The sequence below is a fragment of the Cyprinus carpio genome, chromosome B5 (genome assembly GCF_018340385.1).
Source record: "Cyprinus carpio isolate SPL01 chromosome B5, ASM1834038v1, whole genome shotgun sequence".
In the NCBI taxonomy this organism is placed as follows: Eukaryota; Metazoa; Chordata; class Actinopteri; order Cypriniformes; family Cyprinidae; genus Cyprinus; species Cyprinus carpio.
In genome coordinates this window covers 33,602,350-33,617,826 of record NC_056601.1, presented here as the reverse complement: position 1 = coordinate 33,617,826, position 15,477 = coordinate 33,602,350, and the positions used below count along the sequence as shown (strand labels likewise).

Sequence of the window (15,477 nt, the reverse complement as noted above, 5' to 3'; positions counted from 1 at the left end):
TTTTGTACTGACTGAAATGTTGAGACTGCTGTTTCTTTAAAGAAATGAATATTTTTATTCAGCAAGGCGTTATTAAACTGGTCAAAAGTGACAGTAAAGACATTTATAATGTTACAATAGATTTCTGTTTAAAATCAATGCTGTTTTTTTTTACTTTGTATTTATTAAAGAATCCTGAAAAAGGTATCATGGTTTCCACATAACTGTTGTCAACATTGATAATAATCAGAAATGTTTGTTAATTATTTATTGAGATTATTTTAATCATTTGAATTTGGAGTATTGTTTATTGATGCTGAAAATTCAGCTGCTCATCACAGCAAGCAATTACATTTTATAATATATTTATATAGAAAATTGGTCTTTTAAATTGCAAGAATATTTCACAATATTACAGTTTTTACTGTATTTTTTATAAAATGAATGCAGGTTGGGTGAAAATAAATGATCACAGGAATAAATTACATTTTAATATATTTTACAAAATTTTACCGCTATTTTAAATTGTAATTATATTTCACAAGATTACTGTTTTCACTGTATTCAAATCTGATCAAATAAATGCAGCCTTGGTGAACAGAAGAGACGTCTTTTAAAAAATTTAGAAATCTTACCAACCCTAAAGTGTTGAATGGTGGTGTAAGTTATATTTATTATCCCCAAAATGCATTATGTGATTACTGTCTTCCTGAAGTAAATGTGATTATCTCAGTGAAGGGAAAGTGTCTTTCCAGGTTTTTCTCAAGATCTCTGGATCTTAACCCCGCTCACACACATCAAGACAAGTGTTAAAATAATAAATACGCCCTTCGCTTCAGTCATGCAGAGCTAAATTTAGTTTCTTTGGCACTATGGGAGTTTCTTAAACACTGCTGATTTTATTGGCTCTTCTTACAACAACAAAGCAGTTTTCTTATTGATTATCATCTCCTTCAACTCATATTACCTTGAATATCATACCTGCAAAGTATTTGGTGTTGATAAATGGTCACTTTATGTTTTTGCAGCGATTTTATGCATGTTGCATGCTGCTTTGTGCTGTATAACGTGAAAAGTGATGCATTCCTTACAGTGTTTGTTTGTGGCCAATGCATTTATTATAGTCTTTGGGTCTATCAGGCATTGTTTTAATTCACTGCTGTAAACACAGTGTTCATTTTCTGTTCATTTTTGTTTACTTCATCTAGGCTAGCAGACTCTACTAAGGATTTCGACCAGCAAAACCGCTGATATATTCACACATTGTGTGTGTGTGTGTGTATGTGTGTGTGTGTGTGTGTGTGTGTGTGTGTGTGTGTGTGTGTTTCAGTAGAGAGAATTGATGTACTGTGTCAATGCTCTGTGCCCAGTGAAGCCGATATGATGAATGTTTGTTTTTGCAGGGCTCAGACTCTCTAAAAAATACACACAGGGCAAATTTACACACTAGAAAGTCAAAAGGACACCCTTTAACTTGCCCTGCCTGCAGTATGTGTGTGTGTGTGACTTTTAGCAGAATAATCTGTTTCCGCATGGACCGAAGGCAGTATGTGATGCTCTTTTTAGTAAGGTTTCTCACAGTTTGAGCTTGAAAATTTGTTAGGGTTAAACTGAAGTTCATGAAACAGTAGCACAACTTCAGCAACAAACCAGGTCAGTGTTATTAGTTCAGCAAACACGTCTCCTTTCCTTGTAAATGTGGTGCATTAGAATCCGATTCTACAAACGTCAGCGGCGTTCGCCTGCTGCAGTTAATGCTGTGCTGTCTGATTTCACAAGCATGTTTGCATATTTTCTAGTGATTGTGAGTAATGCAGCAAATGATGAATGAATAATAAATATATATGTGTGTGTATTTATTCATGAGTGATGGTTTTTTTTTATTTTTTAAGATTTTTTTGATTTTTTACTTGTTGAGTGGTTGATGTTGTTAATTTTTTGGAAAAGAAATTAAATCACATCCATAAATTTTAGTATTATAATCTTACTTATAATAACTGTTATTATTGTTATTATTAAATACTTGATTTATTTATATTTTACTTAGTATTATTGCAATAATTATTTAATTTTATAGTCAAAATAAAAATAATAATAATAATAATAATTAAATTACATAATAAATAATGCTTGTTTGTATTACATTTCAATAATAATGTATAATAATGTATTTATTTGTTTAATTCTTTATAATTGAAATAATAAAATTATATTTATTGTTATTATTATTATAACACTTAATTATGTCATATTTTTTATTATAATATTATCAAATACTTAATTAATTTTAGGTTTTTTCTTTGTGTTTTTTTACTTTAATAGTGTTATATGTCTTTAATTATTTTTTATAATAATAACAGTTATTATTAATAGTCTTATTATAGTGATATTAAATGATTGTTATTATTATTATGATATTAGAGACATATTGAATGTGGGGAAATAGTTTTTCTTCTCGTTTTGTCTTTAGTTGCTGTGGTGCACAGCTGTAAGAGTGAAATGTTCAGATTTCATTATTAACTTTATTATATTCATGTGAATGAACACTGACCTGATTAAGTTTGCTCACAAGGTTTGAATCTCTGACTTCACAGATATAAAATCATCTTTGTGCTCTGCAAAAACCATATAGAAGCACATTTCTTCTGAACTTTATGATTCGTTTTGTAGAGCGTTAGACCTACTTTTAAATGCTCAATTTTTGTCTCCCCTGAGCCGTAGGAAAAACAGCCCTGAGGGGAAAAAGTGAACAGTTTCTTCCTCCGTAACTCCATCAGCTGTGGAGAATGGGATGGAGGATTATTCTGCTTCAAGAGCAACTTTCTTCCATTCTCAGATAATGGCTCAGAAGGTTATTTCAGGTTTTCTGTGAATAGAAAACATCTAGAACCAGTTTTGTGTCTTTGCTCATTTTGTTTCCGCAAAGCTAAAGAGAGCCCTATAGAAGAAAATGAGAAAAATAAAGCTTAAAATCATTTGGAGGAGGACAGCTGCCCTCTGTTCAAGGCGCTCAATCTCGGGGTCTTTCATTCGCTTCATTCTGTGAGATCGACCCGTCTTTAAAGGCCACGGCTCTGAAATCAAACCGATTCGGTTTCGCCCGACTGAGCTTCTCACGCTCTTCAGAGTATATGGCAGAAGTCTGGTGTCTGAGATGAAACTATTGACAGCGAACGCAGTCTGTGAAGAGAGATGCTGCAGTTAACTGGAAGTATTGAGGGTCCCTTGTAGTTATATATACAGTATGTCCTGAGGATATTCATCTGAAGCGTATTGAATGGGGATTTGATGCTCTCCTGGGCACTTTTTATCTTCATTATTTAATTACAGACAAAACCTAGTGAGCTGCCTACTGAGACAGCATTCTGAGGCATAGGGAACGCTCCTGACACAAACATTATGCTTCCTATAATATAACTTATTTAAGACCAGTTTTATGACAACATTATACGTTCACATACATACTGTCTCTGGGTAGATAGTTTCTAGAATATGTAAAATTGTTTTTATATGATATAACATGCATCAACCATATAGTGCTACATGCCAATATATATTTATATATATAACATATATACTTTATATATTTATGCATCTTTATTAAAACAACATATAGCCTATACAAATGTTTATGTATGTTTTTGCAATATATATATTTTAAATCTTTTATATTTACTTGTATAATAACATGTGTTGACAGGTACATGACATATTTGTCCAAAAATGTATTACACATATATAAACATGTTGTATGGGGTATATTAATATATGAAAATGTTCCAGTTTGTAATAGGTTTCATATATGCTTTTACTGTTTTAATTTAAAAGGTAATAAGAAATATATTCTTGATTACTTATTCAATATTTTATTTTATAGTGATACTGTTCGAAAGTTTGGATGTTTTACTTTTATTCAGCAAGGATGCATTAAATTGGTCAAAAGCGAGGGTAAAGACATTTTTTATGTTGCAAAAGATTTCTGTTTTCAATAAATGTTGTTCTTATGACATTGTTAATATTTGATATATGTTATCATAATGCTGACAGGAAACATTCTTAATATATAAAAATGTTGAGAGAACATTTAAATGTAGCATGCTCCTAATGATTTCAAAAGGATAGATGGGTATGTTCCTTTAACTTTCACAGAACCGAGAAGAAACATTCTTAATAAGTTGAAAAACTGGACATTTTGAACGTTTCAAAAACATTCAGAAATGATGTTTTTAGAACGGTTTCAAAATGATGAAACGGAATGTTCCTCTAACATTCTCAAAAACTAGAAACAAGTTATTTGAACACTGAGGAAACATTCGAATGTAGTGTTCTTGTAATGTTTTCAAAATGACAGAATGGGATGTTCCTCTGACATTCGCGTAACTAAGAAGAAAACCACAAAAAAAAAAAAAGAATTTTCATTTTTCTGTGAACTATCCCTTGAATTTTGGTTTAAACCTGTATGCTATTATTAACAGCATTGCTACTGGTGGAAGGAAGAGTTGAACTCTTTTAAAGGGAGTGAATGTGCACAGATTGTGTTTTAAAAACATATGCACACATTAGCAGCCTTCTGTCTCTTTGCTGTTTCTGCATTTTGCAGATTTATTCCAGGCCAGTCTCGAGCGCTGTGAACGTCTCTGCAGTGATGCTGTTCTAACTCACTCTCTTCAGGCTCACCGAAATAAATGCACCACTTTCAGCCGTTTTATCCACACTGGGCTGGACGGCGTGCACTCGTTGTCACTAGTTAGTATCCCAGCTGCTGGTTGGTAAGGCAAAATTAGTGCAGTGAGTGAAAGTGCAGATTGAGGTTAGAAAGACCTTCAGAGCTCTTTAAGAGGCCTTGAAGAAAGATTGCATTGATGAGAGCTGGAGCGAGGGATTTCATGCGGCAGAAATCATGCATTTTGCATTCAGAGAAGCAGAGGAATCTGGTTGTGTTGAACAGCCTTTTCTTTTTAAGGCCATTAATCATCATTGTATTGATTTATAGTCATAAATGATCATTAAGTTGACTTTGACTTATGTTTTCTCATCTAATAATGACTTTAAATTATCTTTTGGGGGGGTGGTAATTTCTCAGAATAAGCATAATAACATTGACTAAAGGTCACTAGTGCTCTCGGTGAGTTTATCAACAGCCGCTGGGTTTAGAAAGTGACTTGGTGAGCAGAAGAGACTTCTTTCAAAAACATCTAAAACACCTTAGCATCATAGTGGCGACTTTTGTATTTTCCTTTAGAAAATCTTGTTAATAATGTTGAAAATGCCAGTGCAGAGTGCCTTCGTGTTCAGCTTATAACTCTGACTGATATCAGTCTCTTGTTCAGTCATTCTTGAGTTGTTCATTTGCACTGCAAGTCTCCATGTATCACAGGAAAATGCTGATCCTCGTGAAGTAGCATGTGCTGTTTAAAGTTTTGACAGTCGCTGCATTAAAGAGCTTAATTGCCCAGTTTTGAGTCAAAAGTAAGCAGTATTTTTTGTTTTGTTGAGCTGAGTAAAAGGTGTCAGCACAAATTACAATGAAGTAGAGACTGTGGGAACAAAACAAGACCATATCCAGCAGTTTTTAAATATACTCTGGAGAGAGAGGGAGTTAACAGTACATTGCTTATTCAGGAAGACATCTGTGCTACGTTTTTCCTCTAATAATCCTAAAATTAAGATTTATATGTATATGCAGATACATATGCATATAGTGTAGCACTATTTAAAAGGGTCTAAAAGGAGTCTCTTCTGCTCACCAAGGCTGCATTTATTTTATCAAAAATACAGGAAAAACAGTAATATTGTCAAATATTATTACTATTTAAAATAACTTTTGTCTATTTGAATATATTGTAAAATGTAATTTATTCCTGTGATCAAAGCTGAATTTTCAGCATCATTACTCCAGTCTTCAGAGTCACATGATCCTTCAGAAATCATTATCTGATAAACAAGAAACATTTCTGATTATTTCGGAAACTGTGACACATTTATTTTTTTAGGATTCTTTGATGAATAGAAAGTTCAGAAGAACAGCATTTATTTTAAAAAGAAATCTTTCATAACATTAGGTCTTCAATGCATCCTTGATGTATGATGTTTACTTGTTTTAATTAAAAAAAAAAAAAAATCTTACAAACATTTTAATGGTAGTATATGCAGTATTACATAAAACCCACCTCAGTGATATCTGTTAGGTAGTATGAACATTTTAGGTCTACTTTATCAAAGAAATGACTTATTTTAATGATGAAGGTCAGGTTATGTGTAGCATTTTCTCTGTAATTCACAGCTCGTTTGTACTCACTTTAATAGAGATGGGCACTTAAATATCATTTAGTATGTGAGAAGTGAATAAATCAGTACAGTATGCTGCTGTGAAATTGCTTTTATAGCCATCAATGGTCACATGTCAGAAGACACAATGAATATAAAGGGAAATCATTCAGAGACTTATGGGGAGAATAAGCATTCAAGTCGCAGATATCTGAGGCAAAGATTTAGCGTGTAATGAATTCAGTGATGATTCCTCCTGCTGTTCCGCCACCTGTTCAGCTCTACGCTGCTCTGTGACTTTACCCACAATCCACAACGTGCTAAACAACATGAAGAACGTCATCCTCTGTCATCAGTCCATGCTGGAAAACAAGCATCTGTAATCGAAGTCTTTTAGCCACCCAGCTCTGACTGTGTGATTAAAAAACAAGAAGAGAAAAGAGAATATTTCACTCTCTACTTTCTATGCACTCCTGTTGTCTCTTCTACTGAATCTAAACAATTATGTGCATATTTTTTAATAAAAAAAAGATTGTTTAGGCCAAATCTCCACAGGTAATTTGTCCAGTTAATTCACATTTATATTTTAAATCTTTTTTTTTTTTTTTCATGTAATTTATATCATAACCCACATTCATGCATTTGAAGATGATATAAAGAATTATCAATTAATATAATTATAAATGTCAATTGAAGTAGGCTGTGGAATAAAATACGTTTTAATAAAATGCAATCGAAGAAATGATCAGAAGATTAATTGATTATTAGTGTAAATGTCATTTTTAAAACATAATATTGTTATGAATATTGCACACAGTTTTTGAAGAATATTGGGTTTTAATAACGTTTTTAATTATAAAAATAATAAAAAATAATATATATATATATATATAATATAAAAAGGCTGTTCTATCTGCTGTAATTAATTGAAGATATAATCAAAAGTTGTTAATTAATTATCACAATAAATGTTTGCTAACATTCTAAAATGTTACATTGCAAATATTGGTTTGTGGATGTTGAATACAAACATGCCCTTTAATAAAAAAATATATATATATACACTGTAATTAATGGAATAAACCACGAAAAACATATATAGTTTTCAAAATAGGCTAATTTTGATGTATATTGCTACATAAAGCAAATATTTCAGACATGCATTTGACATCCAAATAAACACCAAAACGTTTATGCAAATGTGAGCCTGCAGCAGGGAAAGATAGTTTGCTGTGACAGTGATGAAGTGAATGTGTTGACTCTATTTTGAAATACGAGACAGTCAGTCGCAGGTTCTGGGATCTCATCCAGACACTTCTCTCCCTTTCTCATTTTTGTGGTATATTGCCAGCAGCCAATATGATTTAATCCATTCAGCAAAAAATACTGCCATTTATTATACCAATTCATTTAGGTGAGAATATCTTCTTTGTGGATGGGAATTACTGGCCGGATGTTGATGTGACAGTGGACTGTGCTATTCAGTGCACATGTTGTACATGTTCAGCATCGAGATTCCTGTGAGTTCATGGTTCCTGTAACATGAAATACAGCTTATATTTGTATTGCAAACTATAAAAGCTCAGCTTACACAGAAAAGAGACATTTGCTCCTGATTTCTATATGAATGCAATTGCAGTCTGTGTCCTGTACAGAAGATATAGAAAGCTTGCATGTCTTTATTGCTGCTTGTGTTGTTATTATGAGGGCAAAAACAGTTTTCATCAATGCTGAAAACAGTTGTGCTGCCCAATATTTTTCTGGAAACCATGATACATTTTATTTTTCAGGATTCTTTAATGAATGGAAAGTTCAAAAGAAAAGCCATTTTTTTATTTTAATATTTTTAATATAATTATTTTACTGACACTTTTGGTCAATTTAATGTGTCCTTGGATGAGTAAAAGTCTTAATTTCTTAAAGATATGAATACTAAAAAGATTAAAAAGACTAAAACGTTTTTTAGAAATATTTTTAATTGGTTTTAATTTTTATATTTTCCATTATCATTATTATTTTTCCTATCTAAATACTATGTAGTTTTTATTCATTAAATGTTTTTATTTTTATGTATTTTTTGAATTTTTATTTTTCACTTAAAATTTAATTAATTAAATATTTTTAATAAAAATGTTCGGTGACTTTGTTATTTATATTAGTATTTTTAGAAAATGTCTCTGAAATTGCTGGGAAACTAGCTAAAATAAATGTTTTTTTTTTAATTGTTTACTCCAGTTAATATATATTTTATTGGGACTAATGAACATTTTAGTTTCAGTCGTAATTCTAAAACAACTCTGGTCTGTGATGTACTTCCTGAATCCCTCTGGAATCGTTGTTAATCTGGGATCTCATGTCTCTGTGTTTGTGTCTGTCAGAGCGCCGTGGCCATGTACGATGGGGCGAGGGTTCCCTCCCCTGAGGACGCTGCTAACGGGGTCCCACTGCAGACTGAGACCCCCGCAGCCACACATCCCAAAGCTGACGAGCAGCCGGAGGAGGAAGAGGGAGTCCCGCCTGAGCCTGTCCTGGTGAAGAAGGCTCACCGTGAGATTCTGGACCATGAGAGGAAGAGGAGGGTGGAGCTGAAATGCATGGAGCTTCAGGAGATGATGGAGGAAGAGGGGTGAGTGAGTCACTGATAGGACCATATGTGTGTGTGTGTGTGTGTGTGTGTGTGTGTGTGTGTGTGTGTGTGTGTGTGTGTTTAGCACGGTTCCAAAACCTAGTAAGTGGCCTTGTTGTCTATTATCTACTTTTTGTCTACTATATCTAAAGCAGCATCATAAATGTCTCATACAATAAGTGACTCACCAGTGCTGGTATTGTAAGGTAAATCTAAAACTGAAATCATTCATTGAAATAAAGCTGATTATGCACTTAAAAACGTACTTAATATTGTGACAATACTATAAGTCTCTTTATATTCTACATTCTACATTATTTTTGTGCTTACAGGAATAATAAACAGTTTGAAGTCAAATTTAAACGTAATTCAAAAATTTTGTCTCGGACTATAGTTGAAATAATACGTTAAGTTGCAAATTCTGTAATAAAGTCAGTCCCTCTACATTCTAAACATCGTCTGAATTTGCATATAAATAAATATCTTGCAGTATGCTTCAAATAAATTATATTTTGTGCTTATAATCAAAATGTTAAAATATATATATATATATAATTGGCTTTTACATTGATTCCATTCACCTTCTTCACTGCACTGGAAAATCAATTTTCTTTAAAACAGTTCTCTAAGAAATTGCTAGTAAATTTCACGAATAATTACAAAGAAATGGTAAGTAACATTGAATAAAGCATGGAATTTTGAAGTAGAAAGACTGAAATAGTATTTTCTTATTAAACACTCCAATAATCTTTAAAAATAAATTTTACTTCAATATGACTACAATATTTTCACTCTACAAAGGAAACATGATTTTTTTGTTTTTTCACGCATGAGACGTCACATGGACAGCAAAGACATGAAGGAGAATATGAAATCACAGTGCATTGTTGCCTGTGCTGTTGTTTTATTTAAAGTAGTTCTTGCATTATTTCTGAAGCAGATATGCAACACTGGTATTTCTTCATGCACTGAGGTCTAAATACAAGCAAATCCCAGAACAGAAATACTTGATTTTATGGATTGTTGCATTCTGAAATGTCAGAGCACAATTCATAATTCACAGTTGCATTCTCAATATTACCATGGAGTCCTCTTCTGTGGTCAGTTTTCTTTTTCAAGTCAGCTGTTTAAAATAATATATAAATAATAATATATGTATATAATACTATTTTCATCTATATAAATATTAGATGAAAAACTTGAAGTTGCAAATTATGTAATGCAGTCAGTCTCTCTTCATTATAATGAGATAAGAATTTGCATATATTTTTGAATGTTTTGCAATATACTTTGTTATTTTATTTTATTTTATTTTATTTTTATTTATTTATTTTTTTTGCACTTTAACTTTGTGAGCATAAGATACTTCTTTGAATAACATTATAAAATCTTACTGACCCCAAACCTTTGAATTTTTTGAGTGGTTTTTTTTTATTTTATTTTTATTCTCCTTTTTTAAAAGTCATCCTCAGCCCAGTTCTGAGCGCTCCACAGCGCTGCAGGAAGCAGTAAAGCAAAAGGCCTGTAATGCTGCTGTATTTGTGACGTGGCCTGACTGGCATCTGCTCTAATCCTGCAGACGTCTGCGCTCGGCCCGCGTCTGACGGCCTTCTGAAGCAGCTCTGAGTATCTCTAATTAAACATCAGCTGTGTGACCTTGAGGCAGAATGAATGATGGTGATAAAGCACACAAACACCGCCGCGGGGGAACCGGCTCAGCGCTCACAAGCTGATGAAAGATTTGCTTCGGTTAGGATTAGAAATCTTGCTAACGTGCTTAAATGCTTAGTGAACGAGATGCTGAGTGGGCCTGAATTTCTGGCTTCCATTCATCAACACACATCAGAAAAACAGAGGAAAGCATGTTTGGTTTATCATCAGCTTAGTTTTGCATTCCACGTGTAGACTGATAGTTTGAGTCCTGTCATCTGATTGGTCAATCCAGTGATCCAGTGTGTATCACTGCACAGCTGCCAGAGAGAGACTATAAACATTAGTTTCTAGTGAAAGAAACGACACCCAATCTTGACGAAGAGAAAATAAGTTTGAATAAAATGTGTGTCTTTATTTTTTATTAATAATGATAAGGGACAGATCACCCAAAAATGAACCTTTCAAAATAAAAATACATTTAAAGTATTTTATTGGCATGATTGTGTTTATTGAATATTGATTATATACATTTAAGGTATTTTATATATATAATATATATATACAAATAAATGTAATATATACTACAAGATATGCATAAACAAACAACAATAACATTTGTACCAAAAAAAAGAAAGTCAATTGAGGTCCAGAGTTATTTTAGTTTTATTTATATTCTATTAAATAGTGTTAATATTAATATTGGTTGAATTAGCTTTAATAAGACATAGCTCTTTTAATTTGCTCTTTGTTCCAGTTTTTCATTTTAATTTTAGTTTTAGTTTTAACGCAGTTTGTTGATGTGCTTTTATTATGTTTATATTTCTGTTTATCTCTTTAATTTTATTTCAGATTTTTTTAGTGTTAGCCATTTTGTACTTCATTAATGTTATTTTTTGTTTTATTATTGACTTTTTATAATTTCAGTTTGCAACCATTTTAATATTCCATTTAATTTTAAGCATTATTTTTCAATAAAGAAAAATCAGTTTAAGAAGTTTTTGTTTTCGTTGACAAATAACAACATGGAATGACAGAAGTGAAAGTAAATGATGACAGAATTTTTATTTTTGGGTGAAACAGTGAAACAGAATAAATAGAATAGAATAATAGATAGAATCAATGCTTGCTTCAGTAACCTAGTGAATTTGCCCCTTTAAAAGGTGAATTTAGTAATTTCTGCATCCAATAGTGCCAACCAGTGAATTATGTAAATAATGACTGTTTTTCGAACATGTCTCCCAAACGTCTGTCTGTATAAAGTCACATGTACAGTATGAAGACCATCTCATCTTTATTTTCATTTGCTGCATCCTCTTATTAGTGGAAATGGATTTTTGCTTGTTAGGAGCTCTGAGTAATAATTATTAGATAGATGACGATGTTGTGGAGCAGGATGTTGGAGATGGAGGAGGGTGGTGGATCAGCCATCTGGCAGCACGCGCACACACACACACACACACACACACACACACTGCATGATGACTAATTGTGCTCTGCTTTAGGAGATGTTGGCTCTCCATATGTTTGTCTTGGTGTGAGTAGCGGCAGACGGCGTGCAGCTCAGACGAGCTCCGTGTAGCGTTTGCTGAAGATCTGGTTTTCTTGTGTTAAACATGCTTCAGCGGCCGCTCTGTTTGTACAAGAGACATCCACATGTCATCCTTGAGGCTTTTTAAATGGACACTGCAGCCAAAAATAACATTCTGTCATCATTTACTCACCCTCATGTCAATTCAAACCCACATGACTTCATTCCTGCAACGCAAATGAGATTTTGAAGAATCCTTCAAGCTGTTTTACATGCAAGAACTAAAAAGCAGCATAACCGTAGCCAGCATGTTTCTCGCGCTGTATAACAAATCATATGATAGTTTTGTATTAGCAGTATTATTTGCTGAAAAACTTGCTCTTGCAAATATCATTATTCATTTATGCGTATTTAAACGTGACTCATGAAGTTGCATCGCTTCAAGTTTGACTTAATGTGCATCTCGTGATCAAATTTGAATAAGCGGAATGAGATTTGAGAGCTTGTAGAACCAAGAATATTGTATAAACAAGAATATATATAACCAAGCATGTTAGGGGTATATAGAAAAAAAAAAACATTTTAGATTTTAAACAATTGCGTAGTTTGTATTTTGTAAGTTTTTACTTTTAGATATAGTTTTCAAATGCATTTAAATGTCAGTTTTAAATTGTTAAATTCTCTCAGACCAGTTGCTGTAGCAGTATATGATATTTACATCAACACAAGAAAGACAGTCATAGGTTTGGAATGACATGAGGAAGAATAAATGATTTCTAGGTGGACTGTCCCTTTAAATGAAGGGCTTGTCTCTATGCATCAGATATCAGCGAGATGCAGGATAATTGCAGGGGTGTTTCACAGAGAGCAGCAGGGGAATTAAAGGTTATAATGGCGACTGGAGGCTCTTCTCTGATGCTGAGGATATAAACCAATGCGACACTCCCCCCGTAAAGTCTTTAACCCTGTAACCTCTTCTATACAGCCTGCCCCAACACACACACACAGTTTCTTACCCGCCCAGCTTGTTTTCGCTTGATTAAATAGGCAGATGGATGAAGCACACACACATATTTATGCAAAAGAATCATCATTATTAGTATTAGATGATTTGTACAAACATGCAATATTAAACTTCAATGTTTGAAGCGTTCTGCAACGTTTGTGCTTCATGTGTCTCATCAAACAGAGGTGTGCTGTTAATAGATTTCATTTTTAGATTTTTTTTGTATATTTACAAAATTCTGTCTGTGTGTGTGTGTGTGTCTATAAAAAAAAAAAATATATATATATATATAGTTTTTGATTAAATGTTGATTACATCATATCACCATTGTATGAGACGGGAAATTTGTGTTAATTTTAAAAAATACAAGACACACTTATAGCTAAGTTTTTATTGGTTTTTCACAGCGTTTGGTTGTGTGCAGTTGTATGAGAACTAAATAATTAACAAATTCGTGTTTATGAAACTTACTTGTCCTTCACTACATTCCAAAGCATAATATCTGACTTTTACTCCACTTAATTTTAAGGAAAACATGCTGTTTCTTGATGCATTACTCTTTTGAATGTTTTAAACGCCAGGTCTTTCTCTTAATAAATAATAAACTAATAAATAAGTAAAATAAAATAAAATAACACCTAATTTCAACATTTATTCTCCATGTCATCTTCAGCTAGCAATGTCCGTCTCAAATCTTTTTAGCCAGTTATTTTTTAATGAACCAGTTCACAAATCACATTTAATGATTCATTTATTAATTCAACTGATTACATTTTCAGCATTTAACAAACAAAAAAAAGAAAAAAAATGTTTTTGAACATTTTTTTTGGTTTTTTTAATTTTGTTTGTTAAATTTTCAATTTTTGTTTTAAGGTTACATTTTGTTTTTTTGCAATCATTGTGAGAGTTTTACTTGTTAACAAATATTCTACTATATTCACTGAAAGAACGCTTGTTCATATCTTTGAGGGAACCTTTCCAGAATTTTAAACACCTAAATTGATCTTGTTCACCAAATTATGCACAATAAAACCAGTTTCTTTCACTGAAATAAAATCTGAACGAGTTTGTCAGTGCAGTCTGCACCATCAGTCTTGATATTATTGATCAATAAGCTGCACTTCCGGTTTGTCGCGCCGTCCTCTATAATCCATCTCTGTATGCTCTGCACTGAACCGCCGGCTTCATTAGGTGCACAGGGGAGTATGTGTTATTAAACGAGGTTAATCAGCGATATCGATTCACAGTTAAACAAAACAGACAGAAGGTGCATTAATGTCCCAGGAGTCTTCTGCTAAATGCTGGTGACTTTGCTCTTGTCATTATTATCTAATTGGCTTAATAAGGCCTTATACATTGTGGCCAGAATGTGTGAGTGAGAGTGTGAGTGGAGTGATGTGAGTGTGTGAGTGTGTGTGTGTTGTGTGATGTGTGGTGTGTGTGTGTGTGTGTGTGTGTGTGTGTGTGTGTGTGTGTGTGTGTGTGTGTGTGTGTGTGTGTGTTACAGTTGCTCTTTCCAAACATGGCTTGAGCCCCCTGCAGGTCATGTTGGGATGAGAGCACATCTTCTACTTATTTTTATAAATAGAAAGTGAAATAGCAAGTAATGTGCAATGCTGAACAGCTGTATGCTACATATTTAATTCACTGAGAGGCATCAGTTGTCATCTCAATTACACACTTATACACTCAAATATATACAATTTGTTTTCAGAAAAACTTTATTACAGTTTTTTTTGTCAACTGCTTACACACATTTTCAAAACTTTGTCTCTTTTTTTCAAAACTTTACACACAAATCCAAGAATTGCACACACACAATGCAAAATGCCTCGCATCTCTTGCAAAATGAAGCACTGCATTCAAAACTGTTTCTGTTTTCAACAATGATAAACTTTTGAATGATAGTGTATGAATGTTTAAACCCAATAAAATAATTAGTCACACATGAGATATTCAAAATTATAGTTGATTTGAGAGTTGGGAGCATGTCAGACGCAATGGATACAGCATCTGTATTAATGGTATATTTGTTGAAATTGTTGTTATTTTTTGTAAATTTAAAATAAAACTAAATTGCATGGACAAAATACCATATCATTGTGCAAATAAAACTGAATATACATTATGATGATTCAATTTACAGCACCTTCATAAGTTGATTAGAAAAAAAGCTAAATTACACCCAATGTCTTTTCGTTATTCATCATTGTGTAGATGTTGAGAGAAATTGTGCATCTCTGTCTTACTCCAATCGGATTTGAACACATAATGACAACTTCCGAACTCATAAACACTAACTTCCCAGGAGGACATGAACGCATCAGAAATGTCTTTAAGTCAATATAATTCCTAAAGGAAAATATACAAAATAAAGTTTGAAGTGAATTCTAAAAATGTTAAAATCATCAGTGATCA

At 32.7% G+C, this 15,477-nt stretch overlaps 1 protein-coding gene across 1 annotated transcript in view; it reads left to right on the top strand.

Annotated features, from left to right (window-relative positions):
- Nucleotides 1–15,477, top strand: part of LOC109085621 (serine/arginine repetitive matrix protein 3-like) — a 69,564-nt gene that overhangs the window by 18,235 nt on the left and 35,852 nt on the right. The window contains 1 exon segment of the mRNA XM_042723233.1: nucleotides 8,625–8,880. Coding sequence (XP_042579167.1) covers nucleotides 8,637–8,880 — 244 coding nt within the window. The 5' untranslated portion in view covers nucleotides 8,625–8,636.